This window comes from Capsicum annuum, chromosome 6, assembly GCF_002878395.1.
Source record: "Capsicum annuum cultivar UCD-10X-F1 chromosome 6, UCD10Xv1.1, whole genome shotgun sequence".
In the NCBI taxonomy this organism is placed as follows: Eukaryota; Viridiplantae; Streptophyta; class Magnoliopsida; order Solanales; family Solanaceae; genus Capsicum; species Capsicum annuum.
The window spans coordinates 225,227,176-225,241,700 of NC_061116.1; the positions used below are offsets into that span (position 1 = coordinate 225,227,176).

General features: G+C 34.5%; 2 protein-coding genes across 3 annotated transcripts in view; both read right to left on the reverse strand.

Moving 5' to 3' along the window:
- Nucleotides 1–5,483: 5,483 nt before the first annotated feature.
- LOC107875383 (cytochrome b561 and DOMON domain-containing protein At3g07570) lies at nucleotides 5,484–9,907 on the reverse strand. Its single transcript, XM_016722091.2, has 5 exons — nucleotides 9,139–9,907; nucleotides 8,520–8,705; nucleotides 7,921–8,137; nucleotides 6,333–6,616; nucleotides 5,484–5,766 (listed from the first exon to the last, which is right to left on the reverse strand). Exons 1-5 carry the CDS (start codon nucleotides 9,346–9,348, stop codon nucleotides 5,536–5,538), a joined length of 1,128 nt encoding a protein of 375 aa, XP_016577577.2. The 5' UTR covers nucleotides 9,349–9,907; the 3' UTR covers nucleotides 5,484–5,535.
- Nucleotides 9,908–11,261: 1,354 nt separating this feature from the next.
- The window catches only part of LOC107875382, a 20,506-nt gene continuing 17,242 nt past the window's right edge, over nucleotides 11,262–14,525 (reverse strand). Inside the window, exons 5-8 of one of the 2 annotated variants that reach the window (XR_007056852.1) lie at nucleotides 13,044–13,126; nucleotides 12,055–12,116; nucleotides 11,407–11,707; nucleotides 11,262–11,368 (exon numbers count right to left, since the gene is read on the reverse strand). Coding sequence is in view for 1 of the 2 variants with exons in the window: in XM_016722090.2 (XP_016577576.2) it covers nucleotides 11,596–11,707; nucleotides 12,055–12,116; nucleotides 13,044–13,126 (257 nt within the window). In the remaining variant the exon portion in view is untranslated. Of the gene's footprint in view, nucleotides 11,708–12,054; nucleotides 12,117–13,043; nucleotides 13,127–14,525 lie in introns of both variants that reach the window. The other variant, XM_016722090.2, reaches the window with a different exon arrangement.

Below are 14,525 nucleotides of genomic sequence, written 5' to 3' on the forward strand. Positions count from 1 at the left end.
AGATGGCACCATTTGAGGCATTGTATAGGAGAATATGTAGGTCTCCGATAAGATGGTATGAAGTAGGCGAGACGCAGATGTTTGGGCCTGATCTTATTTACCGAGCAATAGAAGATGTGAAACTTATCAGAGAATAACTTAAGATAGATCAGAGTCGTTAGAAATCCTACATCGATATTAGGAGAAGAGATCTAGGGTTTGAAGTTGAAGATTAGGTGTTTCTCAAGATTTCTCCCATGAAGGGAGTCATGCGATTCGGGAAGATAGGTAAGCTGAGTCCTCGCTATATAGGACCATATCAGATTGTGAGAAGGATTGGTGGTGTTGCATATGAGTTAGAATTTCCTGCTAGTTTGGGTTCTGTTCATCCGGTATTTCATATATCTATATTGAAGAAGTGTATTGGAGACCATTCTTTAGTGTTGCCTGTCGAAGAAATCAAAGTGACAGACTCCTTGTCCTACGAAGAAGAGCCCGTAGAAATTTTGGATCGGCAAGTTAAAAGATTGAGGAACAAAGAGATAGCCTCCGTTAAAGTGTTATGGAGAAACCAGAAAATTGAAGAAGCAACTTGGGAATCAGAAGTTGACATGAGATCTAGATACCCAAACCTTTTTGACCCAGTGGATGACGAAATGGAAGGTACAATCCTTGCCTTATTTCTTTCTATACCTTAGTATGCTTGAAAGTATGCTTGTCTATGTCCCGCATCAACATTCGAGAACGAATGTTCCCAAGGGGGGATATTGTAATGTCCCGAAGTTTTCTTAGCTAAGTCTTGTCCCTAAAGTAGCAGACTTTGGCTTCTAGAATGATATATATTTATTTTCTTGTGGAATTCCTTAGATTTTAACTCTTCATTATGTATATGACTGAATAAGCTTTCCGTCGATATAAGATTCATCCAAAACGGACACTCGGTGAAGAAGTTATGGTTATTTTATGTGCTAGTCGTAATACATCGTCATTTTGGTGTTTGGCGCGTTGCGGAGAGGGTTTAATTATCAATTGTCAAATTTCAGTGGGACCTCGCGATAGTGGCGCGTCGCAGAGGATCCCAATTCGCATTCGTCAATTTTCAGTGAACCACTGCGATAGTGGCGCGTCGCGGTGGCTCATAAAATCGGGCACCAGTTATATTTTTACTCCATCTCATTAAGGGTACAATGGTACTTCTCCAACCCTTTATCATCTTTAACACGGGATTTAATCTCAAGGACACCAAAGTAAGTTTATTTTCATCAAAACCTCTCAAGAAACTCCATTAGGGTTTCAAACTAAAAATCCTCATAACTCAAGATTTAACCGTGGGTTTTAGAAGATAATTGGAGATTTGGAATCCTCGCACCGTAAGCTTCAAGAAACATTTGTTGATTTCCAAAATAGAGATACGTGGGGTTTATCCTAAAAACTACATGGGCTTAAAACCATTAGAGCTTGACTTTAAGATTTTTATGCATGAATTTCAAAGGGGTTTTGGAATCTATGTTCTAAATTACATATTACGAATGTTTAATGTTACTATTGTTTTGACCTTGTGGTCCATCCCCTAAATTGATTTACATGTCTATGTATATGTATGGAATTTGAGATTTAAGATTGTTTGAGAGCATAAATTATGAACTCCCTCTCTTGAATTGAATTAAAGATTATGGTTTTGTGATTTAGAAGATGTTCTCGCAATATTATAGCATTTGAGCATGATTTGAAATTGTTGAGAGGGTGTTTCTTGATATAAATGTGTTATTGTGTTTGAAAGAAAGAATTGCATGTGAATTGAGAACTTTGACATGACCACCTTGAGCTATTGAAAGGCTTGATAAAGATGAGTCCCTTGCATGTGTTTACATGAGGTTTAAGAAAGAGTCTCTTTGAATTGAATTATTGAAATGGTGGTCCCAAAACTTGTGTTTTGAAAACAGAGATTTATGACAAACTAATAATGGCTCAGAGAATGCGACTTGCAAGTCAATGGTATGATGATACCATATGTATTTATGCCATAACAGATTATGTTTTCAGAGTATGTTTTCAGAGACTGCATGTTTTGATTGAGTTTTAAAAAGGGGCTTAAAGAGGGTTAGGTGGTTACCCGAAGAAGGCGCGAGTTCAAGCAACTCTTAGCCTGAAACCGTATTTGTCGATATGGGTAGATTATTATTGTACGCTGGAGACGGTCGTGTGGCGTAGTAGATTCAGAGACTCCGACCCTTGCAGCACACTTGGGTTGGGGGCTTCACTGTCGAGTTAATGGCAGTTTCCATATAGCCCATGGAATTTTCAGAACTGTAAGGTATACCACCTAACGCAGAAGTAACACAGATTTCTCAGAGTTGTGATGATTTTTACAGAGTCTTTTAAAATGCCCATGTGATTTTCTTACTATATTATATGTTTGTGAAACTATTTTACTTTGCTCTCATATATGTTGAATATAAATGATTATTTTGGATTTTCTCTGCATACCAATACATATGTATTGAACCCCCCCCCCCTCCTCCCTCCAAGTTCTGAGGCTCAGTCTAAGGGTCAGAAAAGCAGTAGCATTTATCAGACAGAGTTACAGTGTCCAGTTGGTGAGCCTTCTCTATTCCGGAAGGCCTGTCTTTTCAGATTATGTCATTTACTACCATTTTGATCTACTGGGGGTCTTGTCCCAATTTTAAACAGTTGTCAGATTTTCATGTAGTAGAGATTTCGCAGACTGAGTCTGATGTTATTTAGATGTAGTTGATTTACAGTTTTCATACTTATGTTGAATTCAGAATTGACCATGTTTCCGTAGCAGATTATGTTTTCGCATCTTCTTTTATTATTTGAATGTTGTGCATGATTACCAGATAGAGAAGGGCGTCCTGGACCTTCATGGTTCGGGATGTCCGTCACGGCCAGGCCCTAGTTCGAGTCATGACACAGTGGCATGAGAAATTTGATCAAGTCTTAATAAAATATGATTTTTCTTCTGTTGAGATGGATAAATGTGTTTATACAAAAGTGGTAGACAATGATTATGTGATAATTTGTTTATATGTTGATGGCATGCTTATGTTTGGTACATATTTAAATATTGTGGAGCGTACCAAATTATTTTTGTCTACTAACTTTGATATGAAAGATTTGGGTGAAGTGAATATGATATTGGGAATTAAAGTTATAAGGAGTGAAGATGGTATAATATTGTCACAAGAACATTATGTGGAAAGACTTCTTAAGAAATTTGAATGTTGGGAGGTAACTCCTGTAGCCACTCCTTATGATGCTAATTCTAAATTTAAAAGGAATAATGGTGACCCAGTTGCTCAGTCTAAGTATACACAGATCATTGAGAGTCTAATGTATTTAATGAATTTTACTCGTCCTGATATAGCCTATGTCGTGTGTAAATTTAGTAGATATACTCATAATCCCAATAATGAACATTGGTCTGCATTAATGTGATTGATGAAATATTTGAAAGGAACCGTGAATTATGGTATCTCGTATAGTGAATTTCCTTCAATCTTAGAAGGATATTGTGATGCAAATTGGATCTCTAATTCAGACGAGACAAAATCCACTAGTAGTTATGTATTCACGCTTGGTGGTGGTGCAGTATCATGGAGATCAGCTAAGCAGACGATCATTGCTAGATCAACTATGGAATCAGAGTTTGTGGCTCTAAATTTAGTTGGTTTGAGGCTGAATGGCTAAGAAATTTCTTAGCGAATATCCCTTTTAAAAGGGATGATTTGTTGCCTCATAGCTCTTTGATCAAGGATGATCTGTTGCTTGATATCTCATTGAAAAAGGATGATTTATTGTTTAATATCCATTTGAAAAAGGATGATCTGTTATCTAATATCCCTTTGAAAAAGGATGATCTGTTGTCTAAAATCCCTTTAAAAAGGGATGATCTGATGCCTCCTATGTATATACACTGTGATTGTCAAGCCGCAATTGCTATTGCGAAGAATAAATCTTACAGTTGTAAGAGTAGACATATGAAATTGAGGCATGATATTGTTAAGCAGCTGCTGAGAGATGGAATAATTTCCATTGATTATGTGAAGTCAGAATTGAATTCGGCCAATTCACTGACTACGTTCGTGGGAAAAAAATTAATTCTTCAAACATCAAAAGAGATGGAGTTAAGGCCAATATGATTGTCAATAGAGATGGTAACCCAACCTATGTGATTGGAGATCCCACGAAGTAGGTACATATAGGTAATAACAAGTCGATATTGATTCTGCGCACTTATTGAGAGTACTTGAACTGCTGCTAAAATGGAGGGATGAGTTATTAACTCTTAATGAATTCATAATCCTTATGGGTTGTGTATTTAAAGCAGTGTACACTTGATGAATTCACCTAATGAGAATTGGAATGAGATCGTTTCTATGAGACTTTTGACCTTAGTCTCTAGAGCTCTCATGAATACCAGGCGCGCGCATGGCTTATTGGCACAAAACCGCGTTGAACAACAAAATTATGGTCAAAATGTGATTGATAAAATCTCTGGCTTACAACTAGAATTATTCGGTTTATAGAAATATTATATTTCACCGATAATTTTATAAGTTAAATTTTATTGATCTAAGTTTGGTTCATAGTTCAAAAGACACCAGACCTATTGCATTTTGTCCATGCAAATCCAACAATTTAAATCATTTTCCTATAAATTCTTTTCAAATGATGTGGTGATTATAAGTAAAAAAATTTATTTCAAAAGAATTAGTATACTTTAAAGAATTTTGAACTAGTGTGTTTCACTTTATGGAAAGAAAGGAAAAGAAATCAAAGAAGAAGAAAAAGAAAAACATGTGATATTCTAATTTTTTGTTGATGTCTACCGCCTATGTTCACCGCCTCAATAATATACTATAAATAGCCTTCTTACTTTTTTGGCAAAAAAAAAAAAAAAGAAAGAAACAACACATACTTCTAAATATCTAAATTCTTTTCCTTTTCTTTAGTTACAATTCATATCATCTTATTATTGTTTTCTGTTTTAATATGTTAACTTGTTGATATTTGTATTAATGATTTTATTGATATATCTGATTAATTAAAAAAGATCAAGGAAGTGTTTGTTTAATCCTGAAAAAACATTTCACACTGTTGAAATAATTTCTTAAGATAGTGCGTAGCACAGCTCAAGTATAATTAATATATTAACATGTTAAAAAGATAGTTAGATTACTGTTATAGTTGTCATATTAATTATAATATTAATTAATATATTAACATGTTAAAAAGATAGTTAGATTACTGTTATAGTTGTCATATTAATTATAATATTATCACTGAGGTAGTAATAATATTATACAATGTTATATTATTGTATTACTAATATTATTAATATAATATTTTGTTAACAGTTAAATAATATTGTTATTATTATTTTTTTCATTGTTCCCCAACATCATATTGAATAAATCTGAAGTTCTAAAGAGAATTGACCATTATTTTTATGTAATATGTAAAGAGAAAATACTCAAAAACAATAAAAATAAACAATAATATTACATGAATAAACATAATAATAAAAGATTTCTATGTTCTCTTCCACTTCCTGATCTCAAGTATTAAAGCAGTGATGAATAAAATAACCAGGGCAATTGAAAAACCAGCATTCCAAGAAGTTCCTGCATTCCCTAAATGAATACCATAGAAAACATTTATTGATGCCAATAATATCAAAATTCTTCCTGCTGTGTAATGGTACCAATTCCAGTATCTTCTTATTTTTGATTCCTTGTCTGGTCTCACCAATACTGCAATAACCTATCCAATTAAAAAACAGCCATAATGAATATCAATAATGCTAGGTAAGGAACCACCAAAGGATGTGGAGCAGCCTCGGGTTCGAGCTCGAGTATGGAAAAAACCTTGGTAGGGAGCGCTAACCCCGAATGGAGCCCTATCCGGCGCAAATTCAGATTAGTCGGGCTCCAATGCGGGTACCGGACACCGGATGGGAAAACCAAAAATATGCTAGGTAAGGCGGTCGCACATAGCATGAGCTTTAGTGCACCAGGCTTGCCTTTTAATGAATATCATAAACTTCAAATCGTGAACGTAATTTTTGCTGTGCTACATCATAAACTTCAACTCTTGGATTTGATTATGTTATGTTGCAATTTTTATCTTTTGAAGTGTCTACTACATCATTGTACAATCACCTAATTGCCTTGATTTATAATGTGTATATATACAGTTTGACAACTTCCAAGTAGCAGTAAATGCAGTGATATTCAGAAAACTACGTAATCTAAAAATCCTGAATCTGTCTCCTTTCATGCACCTATATATACTAGGTCTGTGTTACTCAAAAATAACTTGAGACGAACCTGCAAGCAACCGAGAAGAAGAATGACGATGCCAAGGCCTTTGTGTTTATTGACATTGTTCTGAAGACGACTATTGAGAATGAGCCCACTTATAACACCCGCGAATCCAAGGATGAACCCTAACGATTGAATGGTTGCATGAGAGTAAAACCAGATTGGATCATACTGTCTCAAGTATCTAGCTACCATGACTCCAATTGGCATGAGAATTCCCCAGCCAACCATGTTTAGAAGTCCATGGCTTCTCCTCAGGTTTGCATAAAGTGTCTTTGTTTCACTTTGACCTGTTTTACAACAACACAATCATATACAAAATGTCAAGAACATCTTCAACTAACGTATTCCTTCTGTTCAGAGATAGATCCAGACTTTGAAGTTCTTGAATTCGCATAAATCCGTAACTTATAAGCTAGCTTAGCCCTTGCTTCCAGGGGCAAAGCTACCCTTCAATTAGGGATTCATCCGAACCCCCTTCGTCGGAATATCATGCTATATATACATAGTTAAAATTATTTTTTATGTATGTATAGTAGATGTTGAACCCCTTTGGTTAGTTCGTATGTTCACTAATGAACCCCTTAATAAAAATCCTGGCTCCGCCACTGCTTGGTTCTGTCTCATTTTATGTGGCAGTAGTAACACTTACATTATAAATTTCACTAGTAGTAACAAGGTGAATCTTCTATCAAATGAATCCTAACAAATTATGCCTAAAATAGAGTTAACATGATTAATATCCAAACACAAAAATGTGGTACTCTTTTAGTTTATAGAAATAGTTGATTGATTGAATGGTACGTATTGACATAATTAGGAAGCCCTTTTATACCATTTTTTTTCTTAAAGAAAACTTATTAAACAACATTGGCTGACAACTTCCTCAAGTCAAAGACGTGAGAACTACTAAAAGCTACATATGTTTAATTTGTTGGTACGTCAAATATTATAAATATTATTGGTAGTAGTATATAAAATAATTGATATATTTGTTGGTAGTATCTTCTTATTCTTTGACCAGTTATGATTCATTGCCTTCATTAGAAGCAGTGGTTGAACCCACCCACCCAACACCACTAGTAGTAAGACTTTTTTTTTTTGGTGGGGGGGTGGGGGGAAGTAGAATTAAAAATGGTCATTTTCTTGATTTGCAATTGAAAAATAATCACAAATTCAGAAGTTATCTAAAAATAGACAATTATTTGGAAATCATAACACTCATAAATTTCAAAAATTGCCACATGAAAAGTGGCTATTTTTTAACAAAAATTTATAGACTGGTTATTTTTAAAAATCTATCTGAAATATAGCGAACTTGTATAATTTTGCCCCTTTTCTCCTCACTCGGTGTTTGATGCCTACATCTCGGCTCACTAATTCATATTTGCACCACATAAGACCCATTAAAGCGGAAACATTTTTCATTCCAACTAAGAATTTTTTCATATCAAAGATGACTTAAAACTGAAACACTATTAAGATGTAAGGATCATATTCATCGCGCCACAATCTTTAATAGTTCATCATAGTAATAGGCTTGCAATACCATCCCACACTTATCAACTTATAAAATTCAAATCAATTCACTAACCTGTGTTGTAATTCAAGGAAGTAGAGGTCTTATCCTGATGTTCCGTCAACCGATAATTGACGGTGGACGGCAGCATTCCTGTCGGTCCGACGGAGTAAATGAGCCTATTACTGGGCATTTCAATGCTCAATTGAAAAGCCAAATAGATTCTGGAGTTCTCAGCTACAACAGAGGATGTCAAGTTAACAAGCTGGAGATTTCCCTCATCAGGTAACACCTGATAGGAAAAATTCAAAATCAACACTTTAGTCGATTCAGAATGAACATGATCTTATTGTACGTATAATCAAAACTAAATAACCCATTGGGATACAAAATATCGTAATAATTTGGGACTATTCATACATCTGACTTTGGTAAATCATCTAGTATTTGCTCGTAATTTAATAGAACTTCAACGAAACGTTGACTCTGGGTAAAGTATAACGGATGGTAATTTTAAATTTTTGACATTTTTCCCAAGGATTTTGACACATGGAATCCACCTACTTCACTCTAGAGATCTGTTAAGGTCAATGACAAATACAATAATTGTTTTCTGCGAACAATGAAAATATGAATGACTACATAATATAACGAAAGATAATATTAAAATCGACCTGATTGGGCGATTGACCACCGAGAAAATACTTCTTCATAGTTGGAGTTCCATCATTAGCCACCCATCCAACAATTGCAGTTGAACCAACCATTTTGCCTTTTTCTGAAAATCCCATGGCTATGTATGCATTTGTGTTTGGTGCTGAGAGAACAAAACTCCACACACTTGTATTCGTTCTCTTATACTTGAGAAAAAAAACAAGGAAGAAAATGTTAATGGATTGACAATTGCTAGTTTTGGAAAAACGTTCTGTCGGAATTTGGCTAATCGATAAGGGATTTTCGATGAAAACCTGTTATACTGAGCCAAAGTTCGTTTGATTTTGTCAAAAATTAGCGATTTTCTCATACTATAGTAATAATGAAAACTTTCCTTTTTAATCCTCTTCAGAAATAATCTCTATTTTCCTTTTTTTTTTTTTCATAATTCTTTAATTCCAATTTTCCACGTAGTTTAAGACCAGAACATTACGTAAAGTAAAATCAGATAAATAAATTAAAATTTTCTTTTTTTTTATAATTCTTTAATTCCAACTTTTTCATGTAGTTTAAGACTACAATATTTTTTAAATTATATGCGACGAATAAATTAAAACGAAAGGAGTAAGAATTACATACTCTGAGGATGTATCCTTGTTGATCCCATACTGAAAGACATTGGAAGGAAGCTGTATCAAAGAAAATTCCTCCTTTAAGTTTGAGATTGGAATTGCAGGAATCTGTGTTGCTGTCCTGAGAATTTACTTTCAGAATTTGGAAACTGATAAATATTTGGAAGATACAGAAGAACAACAATTGAGTAGAGAATTTGAAAGATGTATTCATCATCTTTCAATTTTTTTCCTCTCTCACACAAACACACAGAGGCCAGAGCTAGTCTGTTTCTTTGTGGCAAATAAGTGGGGGAGAAATGATTGTGATAGAGGGAAGTAGTGGCCTAGTTGGTTATGTGCATGGAGAGAGAAGTTATATTATTATATATAATATAATAATATATTATTATCAAAATTAAATTTGATTGGGCCATCCATTTAATCTGAAAAATATAGTCCCACAAAATAGGGTTTGAAGAGGGTAAAGTGTAAGCGAATCTTTCCTCTACCTTAGAGATGACGTAGAGAGGTTATTTCCGATAGAATCTCGATTCAAGGCAAAAAATAGTGTACAAAAAAAAAATAATGCAAGAACAAGAAACAATAAATAGTAACAAAAAATAGTGTTTCATATAATTAAACTACACGATGCAATAGATAAGAGCAGAAATGCAATACTAGTAAATATAACAAGACAATGCACTACTACCTATTAACCTTATACCTAGATTCGGTTCCTCCAAACTTCCTATCTAAGGTCATGTCCTCCGTAAGTTGTAATTGCAACATATCCCTATCTAATCATCTATCCTTAATACTTATTTAATTTATATGCCTAATCCAACCAACTTATATTTGAAATCCAGTTCATTGGTTGACTAACATGCTATCCCCCAGTACTGGTATTAAACAAAAAAAGGAATCATTAGGTAATACGTTGATGTAAAGATTACTATATTGTGGTTGGTTGCTATGTATCTTCCTTCACATTTAGGCATTCCAATTTTTAGACGAAATCATGAATTCATCTGTCAGTCTATAACAACTACCTAAACTAAAAGTATCATATTAATCAATTTCTTTGGATACGACGGTATAAATTAAATAATCTCTCTATCCCTAGAAGCTACCCTTTCTCAGATATATATTTTTTTTGATGAGTTCAAAATTTCTATACTAATATTGAAAAAGAACTTTGTATAATCATATCACTCAAAATAGACATAACTACAAGTAACATTTCACAAAAAATGAAATTAGTAGCTTGATTCTTACCAACAAATACTATAAGTAAATTCCTTTATTAGTTGTCAATTATCCTTGTACAAATTGGTAGTAAGAAAATTGACAATTTTACAAAGATCTCAAAAGTCAAATGAAGATACCAATTTTAGAAAAATGTTTGAAGAAAAAGTGTATAGATATCATGGTCTTTTAAAGAAAATATACATAGACAGCCATTACGTGCTTGAATCATCAACAAGGGACTGTACAACAACCTTTTTTTCCTTTTTTTTTTATTCGACGTGCAATGTCATTTTTCTTTTTATATGCAACGTGTTTAGATTTTTATAATTTTTTCAGAGGACAAAATTTCCATTTGACTATTGATCCATAAATATTTTGAAATTTGTAACAAGTTCTACTCATGTTCCCCAATTAAACATAAGCAGTCTCTTTTTGAACCCTCGAAAAGATCAGTAATTGCTATCATAACCTCACAAACCACGCATGAGATATAAACCATATTTGGTAACTCATCTAAAACAGCATTGGCGGGAGAATCAATCTCTGATCGTCTGTACTTGATACACCTGGTGCACTAACTCCACTATCCTTACCTGTAACATAACCATAGTCAACAAGCAGCTCCAACTAGAAGTATCCTCTAACGCGTCTACAGCTAACTTCTTGGTACCTATTATCTAACTAACTACATACAATTTGATAAATGCTACAAAATGTGTCCAAAGAGGCCACAACCTTAATGGAGCAAGCTATTGTATAAATTATGACAGGAACTTTGAAAAGGAGAAGAAAAAATAACAAAAAACAATACACCCTTGTGGTGATGGGGCCCTTCCCGGACCCTACGCATAGCTTTAGTTCACCGGGCTGCCCTTTTTAACAAAAACCAAGCAATCAATAGACGGGTGGTATCCGACCTTTGTTCTATTTAGCATCTATGGAAGAAATGATTCACAGAAGGAAAAGAACCCTTCCTGGCACATACTAAATCACAGAAGGAAAAGAACCCTTCCTGGCACATACTAATTCACAGAAGGAAAAGAACCCTTCCTGACATACTACAATTCACATGGTAAAACCAGCAAATTTCCAACACTTGGCCAACAAAGACCAAAATATATAGTAAATAACTTGGTGCAAGTTTAATGTTTTCTAAGCGATTGAAAGGGTCGCAACTTTGGGACACGCGCGTGAAGCATCTCTAGAAAGCCCAAGACAGGAACACAACAGGACCTCATGATTTATCTGGAAACGATGGTGGACACGAAAGGATTGAGTTGACGAGCTCCTCGTTTAGCTTTAGAGGGAGTGGAGGCATCGAATGCATCTCTGGTTCGTCATTCAAGCTGCAAGAGATTGTTTATTTCAGCACATAATGAAGTGGTAAGCAAGTAGAGAGAAGTCAGAAATTATGCACCTCGTTGAGCATATAATACAAATATATACTTTAATTTGTTTGATACATGGACCCTTCTTATATTTTCCCATGATTTAAAAGGAACTTTTGGGGGGCGATGGCAAAGGACACTCACTCATGACAAAAAGCATGGAAAGGAGATCCACAAATGATAAAAGAGAATGACAAGAACAAAATAAATACATGCATTAGTAAAGATGTGCAAACATAGAGAGAGAGAGAGAGAGAGAGAGAGAGAGAGAGAGAGAGAGAGAACGGGAGGACAATAAAGCATACTTATTTACGACTTTGAGGAGATTGTTTCGAGCTTGGATGAGAAGGTCGAAGTTTTCCTGGATCTGCACCAATCACAAAAAATGATAATGCTTTACATTGAGAATTGCCAACAACATCAAAATCTATCCATGTAGCTTTATCACGAATAATACAAAAGGCTCGTCACTAGGCAGTTGGCACATCATGAAAGAATTGCAAGATGCTGTACCATGGATGAGTGCACGTGGAAAAATGAAAGGATCTTGCAAGCAAGGGATATCAGGACGCATCAGCTTACCGGAAGAAGCCCTGATAGTTCCTTATCTTTATAATTAAGAACTATTTCTGAATTTACGTCAAGAGAAAGATTATCCCTTAAGATAAATTCTCATGCCCAATGCTTTACTTGGTTTGCAGAAGTTAAAACCCGAAATGCAAATACAAGAATTGCATTATATCATAACAAATAACCCCATGAGTAGAATTATTTAAAAAAAAATTGAGCCTCCTTCAAAATTGAAGCTTGTCATCATAGGGAACAAAAAGAAGATCAAGATACATTTTCCCTCATCACTCCCACTAGAGGCAAAATTTTAGCTCTCAAACAAAGTAACGAAGAACTAATCCACCCCCTCAATCTTCATATGACTAATATAACAGAGATGAATATTCTTTAGTTCTTTTTATCAGTAAAGATAAAAGTTCATTAAGTAGGAACCAACATCAAGAAAGTGCTGAAATACATATAATAAAAGTCTAAGAGGCAGTCTCCCCCTAATCCCTATTACTGAAGGGACCTGATAAAGTTTAACATACAGTTAGCATTGTCTAAATATTCAAATTTATACCAGCAAGGGAGCTGAATAACAACAGAGTTATATATTCTCCTTTCAGATAAACTTATTACAAGTGTAAACACCAGACAGTATCATTATTATTGAGTGTCACAGATCACAGGTAAAAGGGGTGAGAGGCAGGGGTAATGGAAAGTCTCAAAATTATCAACCAACCTTAAGATTGTCCAAGTTGGCAGATATTTGATCCAGTGTTTGAGCATTTTGCTGAAGAAGCTGTCCAATGGGACCACCAATGACTGCAAAATTACAACACTTACATACACCATATATGTCCAAAATAAAATAAGAAAAAGAGGACCTAGATAATAAGGTTCCACATTGGCATATCACAGACAGAGAAACAGTAGAATGTATATGCATATCATCGAACTGTTATTCTATCTTGTATCTACATAATGTATCAAAACATCCTAAGTTGGTTATAAGTGCACTGATAAAAAGAGTATTTCTCTGCCAAAACACTAAATAAGACAACAGAATAAATTGGAGCAGATACAAAAATCTTGAGGATCCAAAGGTTCAATTAATTGCAAACAGTGATGGAGCATGCAGAGAAGCAGAGGTCATATTATCCCAAGCACCAACTTAGATGTTGAATAGTACAAATTAAACTCACTGGTCAGCATGAATGGAAGAAAAGCACCTAGCATATAGCAGATATATACCTACTTTTCCCAGAGGAAAATTACACAGCACTGAGAGGGAGAGAAGTGGAATAAGAAACTCAGTGATTGACAGTATAATCACTTCTCTCAGAGGAAAATTACACAGCATCTGGGAAAGCGATTTGGGGGTGGAGATGGGGAATAAGAGATTTGGTGAGTGTGACAACACTTTTTCTTCTTCTTTTTCTGGGACGGGTGGTATAGTGAATCCCACCACCCAGAACCTGCCCTGTCCAGGAGTAAACAAAGGCCATTTCCCATATAAATAGTTGTTGAACTTTTACAGAGGTTAATAGCATGTTTGATTAAGCTTTTACTTTGAAAGTGAATTTGGGCAGAAGTGCCTTTCGAAAAAATACTTTTTTTGAAAAGTAGTAGTTTGAATTAGCTAATCAATTTGAAAAGCAATTTGTAAGTACCAGACCAGTAATTCTTCCTTGATCAAGGTTCTAAAAGTTCTTATGGAGAAAGCTATTCTTTTAGCTTCCACTACTATTAAAAAACCCTTCCCCAATGGTATATGCCACTGAAGAAATCTCAATTGTCGAGTGAGTGACGAAGCAATAAAGCCTCATGAATAATGGGGAGCTTCTATCCACAAAAAATTTCATTTCATAAGGCAGCCCGAAATGTATGAAATTCTAACATGTCCAACTCTTAATGACAAATCATGCTTACTGAAAAAGAAAAAATCTCAAGTCAGCCATAAACAATCATCTACAAGTCAATTGTCCAATTAGGAAATCAAAGATTTTCAAGTACTTTTCTATTAATTCTCAAATAGAATGATATGTTCTGATAACTATCATATAAACACTTGCAGAAAGTACTTCAATTTGAGTCGTCCTGTGTAGATTTATGTGGTTGATGGTTTAAATGAACATTATGAACACTTTTAGATATTACAAAATTTTCTGAGGTATTCCTTTATTATTTTTTGTTCTTCAGATATTGATCACAACTACAGCCA

Bases quoted from the DNA above. Each gene is read 5' to 3' on its own strand.
- LOC107875383 (XM_016722091.2), bottom strand. From the start codon at position 9,348: ATGATGAATACATCTTTCAAATTCTCTACTCAATTGTTGTTCTTCTGT. The intron at 8,706-9,138 runs GTATGTAATTCT...TTTTTTCTCAAG, and splicing joins AACAAGGATACATCCTCAGA to TATAAGAGAACGAATACAAG. The intron at 8,138-8,519 runs GTCGATTTTAAT...TTTTCCTATCAG, and splicing joins GTGGTCAATCGCCCAATCAG to GTGTTACCTGATGAGGGAAA.